The sequence below is a fragment of the Polypterus senegalus genome, chromosome 8, assembly GCF_016835505.1.
Source record: "Polypterus senegalus isolate Bchr_013 chromosome 8, ASM1683550v1, whole genome shotgun sequence".
NCBI lineage: Eukaryota > Metazoa > Chordata > Cladistia > Polypteriformes > Polypteridae > Polypterus > Polypterus senegalus.
The window spans coordinates 5,291,680-5,311,419 of NC_053161.1; the positions used below are offsets into that span (position 1 = coordinate 5,291,680).

Consider the following 19,740-nt stretch of genomic DNA (forward strand, 5'->3'; position numbering starts at 1 on the left):
CCCACTTATCTTCAAGGTATGATGCTGGCTACTACAACACAGTTTGTATCCATTACAACCTGTGTGTTGATACCATAATATCGTTTGCATTTGCTCATCTTTACTTGGGGGCAGTGATCTTTATGTGTGAGCTGATTTGCATAAATGCAGCTTGATTTAACATTACCTTACATTGAGTGGTGGGGAAGTGTATAAATCTGGGCATTACCTTACACATTGAACTACTGGTCAAAGTTTGTGCAAAATTCAAGGCTAGATTATGAAGGGTATAAAGCATTTTCCATAGTGAATATGTTGTATTTGCCAGTGACTTTGCTCACTGAATATTTTCCTAAGTCAATTCTCCTTGCAGCCAGCATAGAAAAACATTTTTTGCTTTGCGAGGCTAGACAGACATCTCAGATCTGTAGTAGATATGCATAGAACTTTCATGCATATGTATTGTAGTATTGCAATTGATCATTACACCAGCCTTTTACCCTGCATGCATATAAAATAAAAAAAAAAAACCTGTATTTTCATTTGAGGGGTACATTAGCAGACCATATTGAGGAAATGATGAATACTGCTATTGGATATACAACACTGATCACTGTGCCCTGGCTGCACAGCACCATATGCTTGATTTGCATGCATAATCAGCCATGTGCCCAGCTATGATCCCAACCATAAAGGAGTCCTCCACTTCCCTGAGAAAGAAAACACTTGACCCTGTGAAATAATAATAAAAATTAAAAATGTATTACTGTTTACATGGAGTTTCTATCTTCTACATAGAATAAAAAAGTGCAAAGCATTTACACAGATACATGGGAAATAAAACAGATGTTTCTGCTGTGACTTGAGCAGCAACTTCAAACAACGGAAATAATTAGTGTCACAAAAATTAAAAAGAGCCACAGAAAGGTTTTGGGCAGCCACCCATATATTATTCCCAGGTTGCAAAATGGTTAAAGATTTGTACTGATGTGTACAGATTGGAGTCCAGAACAGAACTGAGGGGACAGAGGAAAGGTGGTGGCTTTAAAGGCCAGTACAGAAAGTGACATCAAAGGGGCTGGAAGGGTCTTCATCCATAGGCTCAGACCTGAAAGAGGTGTCAAAGAGGTCGGAACCGGAAATGACATCATCAGGACCAGGCGGAATTTCCCATAAATGGTCTGCAGAAAAGTGAGAAAAAGTGTTAGTGCACCTCCCGGTCTGGCTCAGGATTACTCTCATTGAAGCCCTTTAGCTCCCTCCCATGAGCATGTGTGTGACACCAGTCCCATGCCTCCACTTCATGAAACAACAAATGTGTGACCCAAGACTAGAACTCTTTCAGCACAATGATATATATTTTTATTTAGTTATTGGTAGTTTGTGGGCATTGGTAGTATTTTGGTTGTGGTATTCTCTCCATCTGTGTCTTTTGTTGTTCGAGGCACAGTGGTGTAGTGGATAGCACTACTGCCCCACAGTTCTGATCACATTTTTGGCCACAATAATTGGTCTGGTATAGTGGGCAGACAGTTCCCTGGTCCTCTGGGACACTTAAACAATCATTGCACTATTATACTCCACTCAAAACTAATTCAGGTCCCTCTTCCCCATTGACATCCATTTTGTGGAGTTCAGCAGAAGTTCCAGAATACTTCCATGATTTTGCAGAATTCATGGTGAAGTGAACTCCACAGAGTTCGCAGATCATTACTTGTGACATACACAAATCATCACTATTGCAAAGCTGTCTTTTTCTAGTTGACAAAAAGCATATATTTGCCATCTATTTAATTTCATCTTACAGCAACATGGCTTCTCCAGGTAGATGGATAAATCAAGTAATATACAAGAATATTGTAATGTTACAAATATGATTTAATCTCAATAAAACTAATATATTTTTACGGGTTCACTGTTGTCCAGTGTGTCCAAGCCATTCAGCCTTTCCCGAGATGTGTGTGTTGTTCTCTGCCTGAACGCCATCTTCACGCAACTCCAAGCAGTTAGAACAGCTCACGAGCTCTCCTAAATCATGAAGAAGTTAGTAGTCATTTCCTAACTTAGGAAAATTGATAAAATGCTTTTGCTATATAACTAAAATAATAGATGGACCAATTTTGCAAACAGTATACTTTGAGATCTATATCAAGGTTTACAAACTGAAAACAGGTACTTGGTCTGTTTTACACTGCTATACCTGTAAGTAAATTACTAATGAAATGACTAATGCCAGAAGTCGTGCTCTCTCCTATAGGATCTTTAGACATTTTTGATAACATACTGCAATATTTACTAATGAGAAAATTCTCATTTTCATAAAGTCTTTTATCAGCAGATGATTTACCTTCAGCACAATACAAAAACTATGAGAGAGACAAAAGTATAATCAAGCTGTTAACTAAGTGAAAACTAAACCTCTATTTATAACAATGGCTTCAAATTCCAGTATTGATTTAGAGCTGCCTCCCAGTAAAAGAGGAAAGAAAGAGGACAACCCTTCCTGAAATGACCCAGCTGGAGGGAGAATTCACCCAGTCTGTGGATCAAATAAGCCTTGAGAGAAAAGTCATAAGTGTGTATCTTATGGTCAGGACAGGGAGACTCTGAGGAATACTTTAACATCAAAGTAGTATTATTAATCTGAAATATTTAAAAATAATTAAGCAACAATCACATAATACTTAGCGTTGTGGAAGGACAACTAGTGTAGGTTAAGAGTCTTATATTCAGATGGGGGAACATAAAAACATACTACAAATATTATTTTGGTTGTATTTTTTTTTAGTATTATAGGGATTGCTTTCTTTCCTGGTGTTTCCACTGTTCTTACTGCCAGAAATGAACCAAGCCTTAACAAAAGATATGTGGTGCCATCTTATTGCCACTTGCACGAGTATGGGATACATAGCATTAACACCTTCCATGCTTTGTCTCAAGTGTGTACACATAAGCAGACTGCTTCATACTGCTATGTCTGCTCAGCATTTCCTCAGTCCTTAAAACATGGCATTTCTCTTCAGCCAATATCACTACAGCCAGAGACATTGGTCTGCTGACTCGGTTCAATCTTAATGGTACTATCTGTTATGTCACCAGTGCTCTCTGTCCACTTTATTAAGATAACCCCTGTGGTGAGCCAGGGTATAACTCAATCCCGCCGTCTTATTTATTAATGGAACGATGTTAAAGCAGATGGTAATATTTCCACCTGACATCTCCCGAACCATACCATATGTGGCTGCTTTCCATTAGTGTGCTACCTGGACTATGTACTACCTGATGTGACTGTTCATTCAGGCACTGTTCCACCTCCTACTAAGGTTAAAGATGACTACATCTCAATTCCTAAGATAAAACTCCTATAAGAGATGGCCTGTGTTATGGAGCAATTTTTGTGCCTCACATTTTTGAGCCTGTAACCAGAGCATGCATAAATGAAATGGCTGATGCCCTACAACAGGTAGCTAATCTCACCTCTGAGGCCCTTGAGAAACTCGCAGTTGAGGATCTTACTACAAGAAAAGTGACACTGCAAAATCAAATGGCCTTGAATATGCTTTTGGCAGCCCAAGAAGGCACCTGTAAGGTGATAGGAGCAAAATTTCTGTTCTACGTTCTGGACACATCTCATAATAGATCTGACTTGAACTATAAGATTCTTCATTTGGCTGACCAAGTTTTTGCTCCCAATCTGACCTCATGATTAAACACTGATTGTTTTAATGATTTTATTTATTTTTACCCAGGTTGGTTAAAGGCAGTATTTGTTGTTTTAATAACTTTTGTCACAATCATTCGATTGTACTAGTGTATTTTTAAATATACGATGCCAACCTTTATGTCACCAACATCATGGTAAATACTTCTGATCCCACTCCTGATTTTGGTTATGTTGCCATATCACTTAGAATGCCTTATGGTAATGTAGGCCTGCCTGAATCATTTATTGAAGTTAATGTTTATTGGATATTTTTGTTCTAGAAGTACAGAAGGGGGGACTGGCAACAGTTGATTTTTGTTCTGTTAAAAATCCATCCATTATGCAAGCTGCTATATCCTAACTACAGGGTCACGGGGGTCTGCTGGAGCCAATCCCAGCCAACACAGAGTGCAAGGCAGGAAACAAACCATGGGCAGGGTGCCAGCCCACCGCAGTCTGTTAAAAATGTGTTTCACTATCCACTTATATACTGATTAAACTGAAGGCCTTCTATTCTTGTTAACTGTTTGCTTTGACCCTTAGCACTTAGAAAACATATTAATTGATCTTGATCTGTAGCCCAGTCCCACTGTTACTTTTGCACAAGGTTATGTATTGATAAGAGAGCCAGTGCAATTTAGTTTGGCAGAATTCTAACTCAGAGGGTCTATGTATCAGTAGCTTGCAACGACATGAGAAATTCCCACTAATCGTGTAATGCTGTAATTAACTGTATATTTAAGAAGTGTAATCAACAGCTGTAACACAGTCATCTCATTTATGGTACTGCAGTGACTCCACGCACAGATCTATAAAGGTATTCACCCCATCCTGAAACTGTTCCATGAATCCAACTTTGACAACTCTTATCTCTGAGAGAAGGCCAAATTTGCATCACTTTGAGATTTCTGAACCAGATAAGACTGTTTTCCTACTCTGAGATTCTTGATAAATATGGGTCCTGATCTTCCAGAGTGTTACTGACACTTATCACAGAGGCTATAACTTTGCAGTAACACTACCCTGCCTGAAAAAAAGCGCTTGGAGTAATTTCTTCAGTTCAGTACATTAATTGTGTAATTTGACTCACGCACAGTGACACTGATTGTGCACAGAGATGCCTAAGGTCATTTGATGTTAATCTGTGGTTTCTTGAAGACTTCCATTAGAATGTACGTCAAATTTGGTGTACAACACCCCACTCTTCGTAGGTTGCCAGTTATGCTGAATATCCTCAGTTATAGGTAATACAGTATATTGCACTATGGAATGATAAATTTCAAATGAATTTAAAGTATCTTTGTAACCACAAACCTTTTTCTGACAGTCAATGAAAGCAATCTTAGAATTCAAGTGTTAGCACACACCTCATGGTTAAAATTAAACTGAAAATCCCATTTTTATGTTTAGGCAAGGATTTCAAATTACCCCTGAATTATAAGTTCTCATTTGCTGATTTGGTGTAACAGAGTAACATTTAATTAGCTTAGAATACAATAAAAAATTCTCAATTACTTTCCTCTACGAGTAAATTGTTCTTTACCATGAAATATATGTTTTCTCTGTACCACATATATACCTGTATATTTACAGTATCTACAGTATGAAATTGGTGAAACTCTTCCTTATATCATTCATTTGGGTTAAGAAGCAACACTGTATACCTAGAGAAAAAATACACACTCATGTGGAGAATATATAAACTGCATGGACAGAGAATCCAGGAATTTGTAGCTGTAAGGCAATAGATAATCATTATATGACCATGTAACTCTTTTACAACTTGCAATCATTAAATATGATAACAGTTTATATAATTACCACATAGCATTTTAATTTCATATACAAATACTCTTCTTTGGATTTATCATGATACTTAAATATACAAAACACTCAATTTTAATGAAAGATTCTTCCTAGTATACTCATTATCCAACATGTAAATATTTTTATAACAGTGAAACTAAGATTTACATACTGTAGACTTGCCAATGGGTTTTCTTGGATTCAACTGCAAATTTCTCATTAATTTGTATTAAGCATGAACAAATTGTAGTTGCTGCAAATGATGAACCTCAGATTGTTAAATTACAATGTACCAGAGAATAATACCAAGATAATAATACTAGTACAACAACAACATTTATTTATATAGCACATTTTCATACAAAAAGTAGCTCAAAGTGCTTTACATAATGAAGAAAAATAAAAGACAAAATAAGAACTTAAAATAAGACAACACTAGTTAACATAGAAAAGGAGTAAGGTCCGATGGCCAGGGTGGACAGAAAAAACACACAAAAAAAACTCCAAAACTAATAAAGATGTATCACAAATTAATTAAAAAACTAAAATAAGTAAGGTGAGTGCTTTTCTTTTAAACAGAAACTGTCTACTTATTACATCTAGAAAAAAGAATAATTAACTCAAAAATATGGAATATCTTACCTTGGATGTTTAAGGTATTATCGTAACATGTTCAGATCACTAATCAGTTTGTAGAGTGCAGTTTTTTTTTTAATTTTAGCTACAAATCACAAACATTAACTTGTCTCTCAATCGTCTGAATCAATAACCAAGGATAATATTTTGAAACATTTCAACAGTTACATTTACTACTATCTGCACTCTATCTATTCTCCTTTCTGAAAGTGAATAGATAGAATTACAAGTTAAAATTTTCTCCATTTTCCAAGAACCATTTAACTATCATTTTTTACAACTTAATCATCTTGATTACATTTCTTTACTTATTTTAATTTCTTACATCACATACTGCTGCTACACTTCAAAAACTGAAACATTTACCAAACCTTTGTAATTTCTATACTAACCCTAAAACCAAAATGGGAAAAAACACCTTACTTAATCAGTCTAGGAGTAAACAGAAGGGTGCCTGGTGCAAAAAAAAAAAACGGCAGCATCATTGGGTCATTAAGGACTGAGTCTGAGAACCCCTGTTTTAATCTAAAGCAGTGTTGTCCAAGTCAGATCCCGGGGATTGCACAATTTTTCCTACAGCTGCAGGTTTTCTTTGCTCTCTCCCTTTAATTAGTACCCAATTACTGCTGCTAATAGAACACATCCTTTGTCTTAATTTTAAATGACACGGTTTTAAAAACTCATAATTGTTTCTTATTTCCTTAACCATGAGAACAGAGGACCTGCTTACTCACAGGGCCTGAAATACTTGTGGAGGGTCACAATTTTCACTCTATCCAATATCTTAATTAACAGTCGATTCTTGTTGTTAATACAACATTATTTAATTATATAGTTTGCTAGCACTGCCTTCTGCCACACTAGACGTTTAAAAAAACTGTGGATATTCGTTTTTTCCTGAGAGCACCATTCAAATAATTTGTGGACAGAACCGGATTGTTGTGTATTATATTTCATAATATATACATACATAAACAGGCAGTGCTTCACTGACGGCAGTTAGTTACAGATTAAAAAAAACTGATTGGAACCATAACATGCGACCATTGAGACAATTTGGAATTTGGATTAGATAGCCTTGTTAAATCATTCCTTAATTACCTCCTGATAATTTCCACGATCTAATACAAATTGTCAAGATGTTCTTGTCAACTCTTTTTTTTCACCAGCCCACGTTACATTTTCTTCCTCTATCCATGCCACCATAAAGATATTACGAATGTCCTCAATGTTTAAATTCAATCATCTTTATTCTGCAGCTTCATTCTCTCCTATTGGTTTGTATTTCCCTCGTCTCTCCGACAACATCCGCACAACAAAGGTTCTACCGGTATTTACTTCACGCCCAAGCGTTCTTGGCAGCGGTTGGGCCTCAGTGACGGAAGTCGGTGTGGTTAAGGGTGGGGTATAGAATCTGGGAAGCATGTAAGAGGCAATAATATTGCAATAATAAATTCGTATTTTATTAAGTAAAATACAGCAGACAATGAATCTGTTGAAAACGTGTCTATACGACTTCAATGTATAATGACTTTCCAAAGTAATAAGTCTGTATAAGTTTTTATAAGCAGATTTGGCCAATGCAGGATTCAGTGATTTCACGCTTTCTTATGTTCAGTATTATTGGACCATCCGGAGTGCGTCATAATAGTTTAGCCAATCATCGACACTCCGTGTAGCCTGTGCCGAGGACGCAGCTACGTATAGCGTATCCTTGACCGGCACGCTGATTTGCATGGGAGCGGTGTGTTGAAGGCTTCAATCTTTGAAATGTTTGCTTTTGGGCTGACCGTTGTCAGACAGTAAGTATAGTATATATGGATTAATGGATTGTTGTTATTGTGTATATAATATTTTGAATGTACCGTGGTTTATGATTTGTGTTTCTCTTTCTGACGAGATGATTTGTATTTTAGTAGTTTGAGTTCTGTGGGAGAGTGGTAGTCTGTGCTGCAACATAACATGACGCCACTGCACTGCAAAGAATAGTGTCGCCCCCTTTTTTGTAAAGAAATTCCAGTAACTTGAAACCTGCTTCAGTTGTCGAAAGTTTTAAATAATAAATTAGAAAAATATTCCTTAAGTTCAAATAACAACACACATCGTTTTCCCCCGTCATCTAATGCTGACTTCAGTGGTGTCTGTTTTAGTAAAATCTCGAGAAAGGTTAGGCTCCCAGTCTTCATTTTTGTTTCACAGACTATAGTTTGACTTCTAAAGCCTTAATAAATGTATAAAAACAATTATTTGGGCTGTTAGAATATACTAACTGTACACTTCTTATACTTGTAAAAGTGAATCAAGTAGAAAGGGAGAGAGATTTTCAGTGTTGTAGACCTGTTCTGCAATTTTCACAATTGACCAACACGGTGTAATACTTTTGTATCTGTAAGTTATGATGGCAATCCTAGCATTTATTATCAAATGCTTATTTATTAAAACACAAACATATAACCTTTTCAGATACCGAAAACTGTTTTTCATGTGCAACAAAATTGTGACTCTGTGTAATTTTGTTTCTTGACTTCCCCTTATTTGACTGTTCCTCGGTCTAGGGTTGGTCCTGTCTTGTGGATTAACTGGCTTTCTACAACACTGCACTAAACAGGAGGGCATCTCTTTATGTTTTATTGTCTCTGAAACTCTGGTAAATCACTTGTTTTCAATTGAAGGCTAGTGGGGTATTAATTGCCATAAAGAACAAAATGTGTGATCCTTTTAGTTTAAGGTGAAAAAAGACTTATCTGCATACAGGGATGTTTTGAACTGCTTGTTTAGCAGTAGCGGATTGCAACAACAGAATGGTAATGAAATTCAAAAGTCTAAGATTAAATATATTGTGAAACATAAGAAATGGGGTGAGGAAATAGACTCATTCCATAATAATAATAATGATATAATGTTGACAGTCTACAGTGGCGTTAAAGGCCCTGTTTATTAAGAATTACATGAAATAAGATGTATAAATATAATAACATGGATATAATGTTGACATCTGCGGTAGCATATATGGCCCTTTTAATTGAGAATTACATGATAGGCATGTTAGCAAACCTTTAAGGTGTAAGAATATAAACTTGCATTAAAACCTCCTCAAGAGCAGCTGTGTGACACTGAGCACATTACCTCCTTGTATTCCAGTATTGGACTATGACATATCTAAGTAATTGCTGTATTTTGTAAGTGCCCAGGAAAGGATTTACAAAAGCTTTAAAAAACTGTACCTTTAAAAAAAAAAAAATAATAATAATCGGTTAAATCATGTCTTAGAAAATGTGCTGTTTTTATTGCCAAAATCTTATTGTTTGACATGATTGGCTCCTGATTCAGGACTTTTTTGTCTAAATATATCTTTGAAATTCATTAAATGTTTCACCTTCCTTTTTAATAATTGTTTTTTTTTTTTTATTACTGCCATAAAATAGTGGTCATGTTTATTTTTTTATTTACACATGTAAAAATTAATTCCTGGCATGTAATTTTCTAATAAACATCCAGTAAGAAGCAAATCTTACTTGCTGACCTTTGATTTTTTTTTTCCTTTTAGTGGAGAAACAAGATACAATAAGGAGAGATTACTTCAAGGTATGAGATTCCATTTTTTATTTATTTTTTTTTTCTAGATGTAGTAAGTAGACCATTTCTGTTTAAAAGTACAGCGCTCACCTTACTTATTTTAGTTTTTTAATTAATTTGTGATACATCTTAGATAGTATTATTATCTTGGTATTATTCTCTGATACATTGTAATTTAATATGTATGCCTTTACAAGTTTAAGCTGATATTTTATTAAGCATAATTTTATATTGCTTTTTTATGGTTCGCAAGTATAAAGATTGTTTACTTCTATTCCACACCTCATTGCCTGCTCTTAGCTGAAGAGAACTAAATTTGACTACATTACTATTTGCTCTAATTATGTCAGGTCAGGCTGGGAAGCATGCAATGGTACTGCGCGTTGCTGCACCCACCAAATGGTGAAACAGCTCAAGATCCTGGCTGGCAATTCCCCAGGCAGACATGTGGTCTAGTCCCACCCTCTGGAAATAACACCTGGCTACGGCAGATAGATGGTCATGTTGGTGTCCCCTTGGCCTCGTCCTGCTGCTCAGGCCCTCAGCAATGAGGATCATGCAAGCCAGATCACCCTCGGGGAATTGTGCTAAATGGCCATAGTGCCATAACTGATACTCCCTCACAGTGCAGGTAATGTCATTCAGGACTCCTTGGAAAAAGCGCTCATTCAAAACAAAGTCAAACCAGTGGTACCCAAGGATTTTCTAAAGAGACACAGTACCGAAGGAGTCCAGTGTTCGTCTCGGGTCATTGGCTAGCTTCCATGTCTCGCAACCATGGAACAAGACTGGAAGCACCAGGACTATTTAGATATCGGGGGTCACCACACACCCCTTTCCAGCGACCTCATGACCCCCATTTGTTCTCCGAATCCGTCTGCTGACTTCAAAGGGAGAGTCAACGGAGACATGAAAATTGATGCCCAGATAAGTAAACCTCTCAACAATGTTGACACTCTTTTGCAGACAGACTGATGGCTGTGTCCTAGAGGTCATTATAGTCCTGGATCTTGGTTTTTATTTTCAAATGTTCATTTTTTTTCCCCTGTGCCTAAAACTCATTGGGGGGGAAAAAAAAAAGGTGTTTTTAGCGAGCGGTTCCTAGTACTATAGCGCAAACTATTTCAGTGTTAGTTTTCTCTGTTGTTCAAGGTTTTCTCAGTGTTATTCAGTGTTTTTACATTTAGTTTACTATTACGCTGTGCATTCTATGGTATAATTAACTATATTTGTTCTTAAAAACTAAAAAAAAATATATATTTACATACAGTTACGGTCTGGAACGGATTAATTGTATTTACATACAATCCTATGGTGGAAATTGCTTCGGTTCACAACCAAATCGGTTTACGACCAGAGTTTTGGAACGAATTATGGTCGTCAACCGAGGTTCCACTGTACAGTGGTTCACGAACGTCTCGGTACACGTACAACTCGGTTTACGACCAAAAAGTTCGCCAAACCTTTTCCTCAGTTCACGACCACACACACGATATATGAACAAGTCAGTTTCCCTTTAGGTTTTTACATGTTCAGTCTCTTCCTGTGCAGCGAGCAAGAGAGAGAGCGACACACACTCGCACACACACAGGCGCACAGCGCGAGACAGAGGCACACACACAGGCGCTCCAGGCTCGTGAAGGAGACACACGCACACACGAAAGAGAGAGAGAGAGCGAGCGAGCGAGCAAGCGAAAGAGGGAAGGCTGGACGCATAAGGTGGAAAAGGCTTGTTTTTGTTTTCAGTTCTCTTTACAGTGATCGGTTCATAGCGTGCATTGTGGCAATGTTACTTTTCTTGGTGGTTTATTAAATTACGGATTTTTCAAATGTTCATTTTTTTCCCTGTGCTTAAAACTCATTTAAAAATAAGTGTTTTTAGCAAGCAGTTCCTAGCACTATAGCGTGAACTATTGCAGTGTTAGTTTTCTCTGTTGTTCAAGGTTTTCTCAGTGTTATTCAATGTTTTTACATTTAGTTTACTATTACGCTGTGCATTCTATGGTATAATTAACTATATTTGTGCTTAAAAACGAAAAAAATATATATTTACATACAGTTCGTACGGTCTGGAACAGATTAATTGTATTTACATACAATCCTATGGGTGAAATTACTTCGGTTCACGACCAAATCGGGTTACGACCAGAGTTTTGGAACAAATTATGGTCGTGAACCGAGGTTCCACTGTACTTGTTGTTGCTACTCTGAAGATCCAGCTTAAGTTCACTAGGCTACCACCTACTAGGTAAATGAGGCTGAACCTGGCTAGACTCCAAGATCTGGCTGTTTCTTACAAGTTTGCATCCAGCTTGTGAGAAGAACTTACAGACTTGGGTGTGATTGCTGATACTAATGTGATGTGGGAGACCTTCAGTGACAAGATCCTAAGGGTTGTGTTGGTGTAACCAGAAGGTGGTGGTTCATCTCACAGAGCACTCTGGATATCATCGAGAGCAGCTGCAGTACACGACTAGATGGCAACTCAGTTCTGTACTGTGAACAGAGAAGGGTGACTGCAAGGGCTCTGAAGGCAGATCGAGGTGTTTGTTAAATATGTGAGCAAGTGACACACCATCTGTGGTCTAGTGACCCACATCCTGCTCACAGAGGATCCAAAGCATTACATCCAAATGTTCCTTGGAGAGTTGCATTTTGGCCACCTGATGGAATGGTCCTTATTGATGACACTGCACTTGTGACCGACTGGAATGGTTACTTTGAGCAGCTGTTTAAAGCTGATCCTCCAGCTAGGACATTGCAATAATTGCATGAAATAAAATAAATACAATGAACTACTTGCTTTATTCATATACTTTTTGTGCATTAAAAAATTGATAGCCGATGTTTAAAAAAAAAAACAAAAAAAAAAACAGCAATATTCATTCTAAAAAACAGCAATATTCATTCTCTTTTTTTTTGGGGGGGGGGCTTTTATAGGTGTTTTTTCATTGATTTGTAGTGATAAGTAGGGAATTTAATTCAGTACTTTCATTCTAATAGTGATGTCATAGATTTATCAAAAGTGGAAAGTTGTCAGTGAAACCTGTGACTTTTTTTTTAATTCTGAATTTCATATTTTATGGCATATATCTTATAACTGTCGGCATGCACAGTCAGGCTGTGAATGAGAATTTCCATACAGGAAACCTCCTTTAGCCAACAGCGGTTTTGGCTGCTTATCTTTTGATGTGGAGTTTCTTTAGCTACGTGCCAGAATTGTCAGCTATGATCACCAGTGTTGTTGGCATTCCTCCACTGCCATGTCATGGAAGCTGACTTTAGAGAGAGAATGGGATTTTTCTTCTTAGTCATTCGTCATCGGGGACAGATGATAATGCCTTTTCTTGAACTTTATAGCAGTTTTAAGAAGACAAATAGTTTTTCTCTATAAAAGCAGCATTTCTAGCCTACTGGTACATCTCTGCCCAAGAAGAAATCCTTTTCTGGTTTTTAATATTAATAATGTACTAGAATAAAGTACATTTTGTAAATTCAGTTCTGCTTTAAGCATTTTACAAAAATAAGAATTTAATTTCTGGTTAAACTGAAACTACTGTAATAGTAATAATGCGCTAATGAAATTATATATAAGTAATAAAAAGAGTAAGAAAAATACAAATTTAGTGTATAGAGTAATAAGCTATTGAAATCATTACTAATTTATCCTACAAATATTGATGTAATTTCATAGCATGCAATGTGTTTTCTTTATTTGCATGACCATTTACATTGATAGATTCTCACTGAAGGCATCAAAACTATGAGTGAACACATGTGGAGTTATGTACTTAACAAAAAAAGGTGAAATAACTGAAAACATGTTTTATATTCTAGTTTCTTCAACGGGACGGAAGGACAATCGTGACCGCTTTTATATAGAAGGATGGAGATAGATAGATAGATAGATATATATATCTTTCTCCATCCTTCTATATAAAAGCGGTCAGGATTGTCCTTCCATCCCATGAATGCTACGCAGGCGCAGAGTTTCACACACGCCCGTCCATTTTGCAATGCATGATGGGATTTGTAGTTTAGTTTTTCCAGGTAAAAGATGATTTTCTACTCCAGACTGTGCGATATCTTCTTCTTCTTTCTTACTATATAAAAGCGGTCGGGATTGTCCTTCCGTCCCGTGGGTGGAAAGCGTAGCGGTATTCTGCTTATCACAGACTTACTACTTGCATCTTGCGGTACGAAGCGACATGATGTGAGCAGAGTTCGGGTGTTCCCATCGTTCCCTTGCTTTTGTGCGCGATGCACTGGAAAAATAGACAAAATTATGTCTCTGGAAATAATTAATGTTGATGGAGTACAAATGCCTCACCGCGTAGTAAATATCAGGGGGGTTCAAAAGAGTGACCTCAATAAAGAAAAAAAGTTTAAATTTCATCACAAAAATTACAAACTACGAGTATTAAAGTAAACCACTCAAATGCAATATAACCAAATTAATGAGTTTGTATAAAATATCAAATTGATCTACATATTGAATTGCCTTAAGAAGTGGTCAACTTGTATATAAATTTGCTTTAACCATGCATAGTCTTCTCACGACAAATTAGCCACATGAGGTCACCATTGCTCCACTGTGTTCAAACTCCTATTTCAAGTGTGTTGGATGGAAAAAGAAATGCAATTATTCTCCATTAAACATTTCTTTCCCCACCAAATTACTTGCATATTAGTGGAAAACTAGTTCTGATATTTGGATAATTGGTGCTGAAATTCCATTTACATGTTCAACATGAGTTTTGGAGGAAGTGAGAGTTCACCTAAAGTACATTTTGTTTAGGTCAAGTTTATTGTCCTATGTACACAGTTCATTGAAATTCTTACATGCATATCTTCTTAGAATGGTTAAGAAAAATGCAAAAAATGAAATGAATAAAAAATATATACATGCATACTGTACGTATAACATACTGTATCTGTGCATAACATTTGATTTCTTATGATTCACTTTTCATTAACTTTTTAACTTGTGGGTAGCTACTCTCTTTGAATCTACTTGGGAGTGGCAATGGTTCTGCACCGTTTGCCAGAAACTTGGAGAAAGAAAAGTGGTTGAGTAGAATGGCTAAGGCCTTTATACTGTTTGCCTTTTTAAGGCTATAAGTGTTATTATACAGTATATCCTAAATGTGAGGCAGCTGGATGACAGTAATGGTTTGTGCCACCTTCACCACCCTCTATGGTGTCATACGTTCTCGAGATAAGCAGGTGCTTCATTGGAAACGAGGGGGATAAAGAAAAACAAAATCCCAGACAATTCTTGGAATTCTATAAATACTCGACGAGACAGATATTTCAGACTTCAAAAAGAGGAGGTTTGCTCGCGCTAGTACAGTCTTGGGATATGTAGGTTTTAAGATCTGTTGATAAATGCATATCATGTCTTATGAAAAGTATTGGGTTGGACCAGTGAATATCTTTACATATTTAGATTATCACTCACAAACAATGTAGAGCCTGGAAGATCTGATATGAATGGTTTGTAGTATATGCAAAACATCACAATTTTCCTTATCCTATTTTAGACATTGAAAAAATAGCAACTTTCTTTCAATCTAGTATTTTTGATAATAGTGTGGTTGCCTGCTGCTTTATTTTCTTATGTTGGAGCAGACTGCCTATAGAGTTTCAGTAAAATGTCATAATAGTTTAATTAAAGCAAATCACTTGCGTTGATCCATGATTGATAGCTGTGGTTATTTTCACTCCTAAATGTCACGTGTTTTAGATGTGTTTTTTTACGCTGGTTTGTATTCCTTAATGTTTATAGCAGTTCTTTCCTCACAAATGTGTTTTATTCAGTCAACATACACATCTTGTTTTGTTAAATATTTGATCTACCCAGCTTTTGCTTTTTTTTTTTGGATGAGGTTTATTTGAAAAGGCGGTTGTGTAGTCCATTTTCATAAGCCCTGCAGTTTAACATCAGCTTTAATCCAGCCCACCTGCCCTTATTTCACAAAATATATATTTTAAAAATGTCTGTGCCTTGCATCCAGTTCTGCTGAAATTGACATTAGTACCTGTGCCCCAATGGATGAATATTGATGAATGCAGATTAATATATTTGTTTAAATCATTGCATAAAACATAGAATTTTAAAATTGCTTGCTTGATCTGAATCACCCACGTGCCATTTGACAGAAGTTTATCACCTTGAAACTGGGATGCAGCTTTTAAGTTTCATTTTCTGTCAAATCAATTGCACTTCTAGTTTTAACCTGCTTGAAGACTGTAAGAATTGCAGTTTACCAAGTTGACAATCAGATTTTACAGTTAAAACACTTTTGTTAAAAAAACAAAAAGATGCATACATTTAAGCATCTTCCAAGGGTTCATCATGGTGTAGCTAAAGAACACATTACAAAGTGGTCTTGTAGCATGATTCCTAATCCTTTCTATGCTGATACAAACCTTTCCTTTTGATCTTTCTATGCCAGTTCCCCGGCACTTTTTTTTCAGTAGGTTAGATGTATTTGTTCCAGTAAGCTACATTATGTATTCTGTCTGAGATCAGTTTCTCTTTGTTAGTGACAATTAAGTTCAAGTCCTAATACTGATTAACAATAAATAAGGTTTCAGCACATTTACAGTAATATTGAGGATGTGGTACACTATATTTCTCTGTGGATGCAGCAGTTTTCATATTATGTTTTAAAGCATTATGAATAATTGCAGCATTTGTCTGAAATAATAAAAAAAATTAGACAAAAAACATTAAAAAATTTTTTTTTTTCTTCATAGGCCAAGGTGTAGATGAGCCTTTGTCTGCAACAGGAATAAAGCAGGCAGAAGCTGCAGGCCTGTTTCTTCAAAATGTTGTATTTACAAGTGTATTTTCAAGTGACCTTCAACGTGCAAAGCAAGTAAGAACAATTTATTACTATTATTTTTTTCCAAAGATTATTTCCAATGTTTAGTAAAAGATAGGAACGGATGTAAGCTAAGGCAAACAGATTCTGAATCTTTTTGTTCAGTTTGTAATAGGCCAGTCTTGTTTATGGTTTGCCCAATCTTAATCATGGTTCATTGAATTCTGTGCTGAGATAAGTTATTTATTTTGACTTGTAATATATTTTGAAAAATATTAGAGATTAAGCTATTTCAGACGAAGGAGCTTACAATTTTGATGGGTCTTCACATGAATGATTTTTTTTTTTTTCCTGCAGTACTATATAAATTTCCTTGTAATATTATCTGTGTACTTTCTATACTTCTATCTGTTTGGGTAATTCTTTTTTCCTTTAGCTTTTTTTTTTAGGTTTAGGTTTTTAAATTCATAAATACTGTACATAAACACGATGGAAAAATGTGTTGGGTGACAAAAAAAAATAGTAAATGACTACATTCCTTGCCCACTACCCGTTACTCAAAATGTAATGACTGCTTGTGTCTCAAAGAAGTATTCTTACCCCACATTTCAAACCCTTCTCCATTAAAATACACACATAAATACAGTGTAATCAGAAGCAGGCTTCTTGGGTAAATTATTTTTAAACATTTAGTGTGATTATGATTTATTATGACATCCAGGCATCCTTTTAAGTTTTATTTAAGGTAATTTGTTTCACAAGTTTGTGCTTTTACGTTATTAGATAAATCTATCTATTCAATTTCAAATTTTCTAATCCAGTTTAGTTTTTTCTTCGGAAACCTCATCACTTAACATTACAGTTCAGGCTTTGAGAATATTCAGTTTTAATACATTATGGGGTTTTATTACTCTATATTACTCTGAGGGGACTCGGCGGTCTCTTGGTCTGGAATCCCTGCAGATTTTATTTTTTTTCTCCAGCCGTCTGGAGTTTTTTTTTTTTTTTTTTTTCTGTCCACCCTGGCCATCAGACCCTACTTATTCTGTGTTAATTAATGTTGACTTATTTTTATTTTTTATTGTATCTTCTATTTTTCTATTCATTTTGTAAAGGACTTTGAGCTACATTTTTTGTATGAAAATGTGCTATATAAATAAATGTTGTTGTTGTTTTCCCTGAAGTTAAGTCAATCGTGTTAAGTCTAATGGGGGTAATGTAGATTTTTACAGAAGCTTAAGTCTAATAAGGAAATGTTTAATAAATGTGTACTTGTGATGTTAATCAACATATCCTAATGAGATACATCAGTCATTTTAAAAATGTCATAGTGACTTAACTTCGAGTGGAAAAAGTTATCATTAAGATTTCAGTTTATTTTTTTGTGTATTTTATTTACTTCTGCACCAGCCTGTGAAGAAACTTTGATAAAGCTCCAAGGGGGATGTTAAAACTATTTCCACTCAATAGAGGATAGAATTCATTTCTGAATACATTTGAATCTATTTTCCTCTTGTTTTATAAGTTAATTAACACTGAGGGTTTGCAGTATAAAAAAACACAACAAATCAAGTTTATAAAATGAGAGCTGAGCTATATATTACAGTAATCCCTCCTCGATAAACTAAATATTATTTTTAAGATATCGAGCGTCTCCGATATCACGTGTTACAGACATTACGATAGACAGGCCACCAGCAATAAATACATACAATACAAGAAAAATTGTATACAGTAAATGTGTGTACAGTGACACTAAACGTACGTATATGTACTAAGTACTGTAAGTAGAAAATTAATTATGGTTACTCGCCAACAATACAATACAATTTATTTTTGTATAGCCCAAAATCACACAGGAAGTGCCGCAATGGGCTTTCACAGGCCCTGCCTCTTGACAGCCCCCCAGCCTTGACTCTCTGAGAATACAAGGAAAAACTCCCAAAAAACCTTGTAGGGAAAATGGAAGAAACCTGGGAATGGCAGTTCAAAGAGAGACCCCTTTCCAGGTAGGTTGGGCGTGCAGTGGATATCAAAAGTAGGGGGTCAATACAATACACAGAACAGAACAAATCCTTAATACAGCATTAAAAAAAAACTTTAGAAGTGCGGAGCAGAATTTAACAGTAGATGATATCACATAATAGATTTGGATATTTTAGAGTCCTGAGACCTCATCCATCTAGCTGCCTCCCCATTTGGCCATTCCACGGCTGAAACGTGCTGCAACCAATCCGATGAAAGGACCCTCTTTCCCATGATTCCTGTGATCCTCCATCAGGGATGACTTTACCATAGGCAGGCAAACAACTTGGCAGGTGGGCCGTGGCACCAATGCCACATTTGGGTACCGAGAAAGAAACAGAATAGGTGAGGGTTAGTATTCAAATATAACTATTATGTTACTTATGTTTTAGTGCTAATGACTAACAACAGAGATGCAGTCTGTACAGTTAATCAGCAGCTCTAGTCAGGATATGCTAAACTGAAGTAGTGAGTCTTCAGCCGGGATTTAAAGGCTGAGACCGAAGGGGCATCTCTTATGGAAGCAGGAAGACCATTCCACAGTTTAGGGGCCCTGTAACTAAAAGCTCGACCTCCCACTGTTATTTTATTAATCCTTGGAATCCTAAGCAGACCGGCATCTTGAGATCTTAATGTGCTCAGGTTTGTAAGTCATGATAAGTTCAGACAAGTAAGCGGACCTTGGCCATTTAATGCTTTATATGTTAAAAGGAGGATTTTGAAATCTGCCCTAAACTTAACTGGGAGCCAGTGTAAGATTTAAGAACTGGAGTTATGTGTTCATATTTTCTTGTTCTTGTAATAATTCTTGCAGCGCATTTTGGATTAACTGGAGGCTGTATAGAGAACAGTTTGAACAGCCAGTGAACACCGCATTGCAGTAGTCAATCCTACTAGAGATAAATGCATGAATTAATTTCTCACAATCCTGTTTATTTAGAAAGCCTTAATTTCCTAACATTTTTAAGATGGAAAAACATGTTTTGGACAACTTTGTAATATGTGCTTTAAATGACATGCTAGAGTCAAAGATAACTCCTAGATTGCGGGCTGATTCAGTAAAATTAATTGGGATTCCAACTGAGTTAAATGATGACAAAATATTGCTGTGATCAGCCATTCCCTCCAACAATTAACATCTCTGTTTTATCTGTATTTAAAGACAAGTAGTTCTCATTCATCCAT

The 19,740-nt window shown here is 36.1% G+C and overlaps 1 protein-coding gene across 1 annotated transcript in view; it reads left to right on the plus strand.

Annotated features, from left to right (window-relative positions):
• The first annotated feature begins 7,823 nt into the window (after window positions 1-7,823).
• LOC120533717 (fructose-2,6-bisphosphatase TIGAR-like) overlaps window positions 7,824-19,740 on the plus strand; it is a 49,350-nt gene continuing 37,433 nt past the window's right edge. Inside the window, exons 1-3 of the mRNA XM_039760628.1 lie at window positions 7,824-7,926; window positions 9,672-9,709; window positions 16,463-16,584. Coding sequence (XP_039616562.1) covers window positions 7,895-7,926; window positions 9,672-9,709; window positions 16,463-16,584 — 192 coding nt within the window. The 5' untranslated portion in view covers window positions 7,824-7,894. The remainder of the gene's footprint in view (window positions 7,927-9,671; window positions 9,710-16,462; window positions 16,585-19,740) is intronic.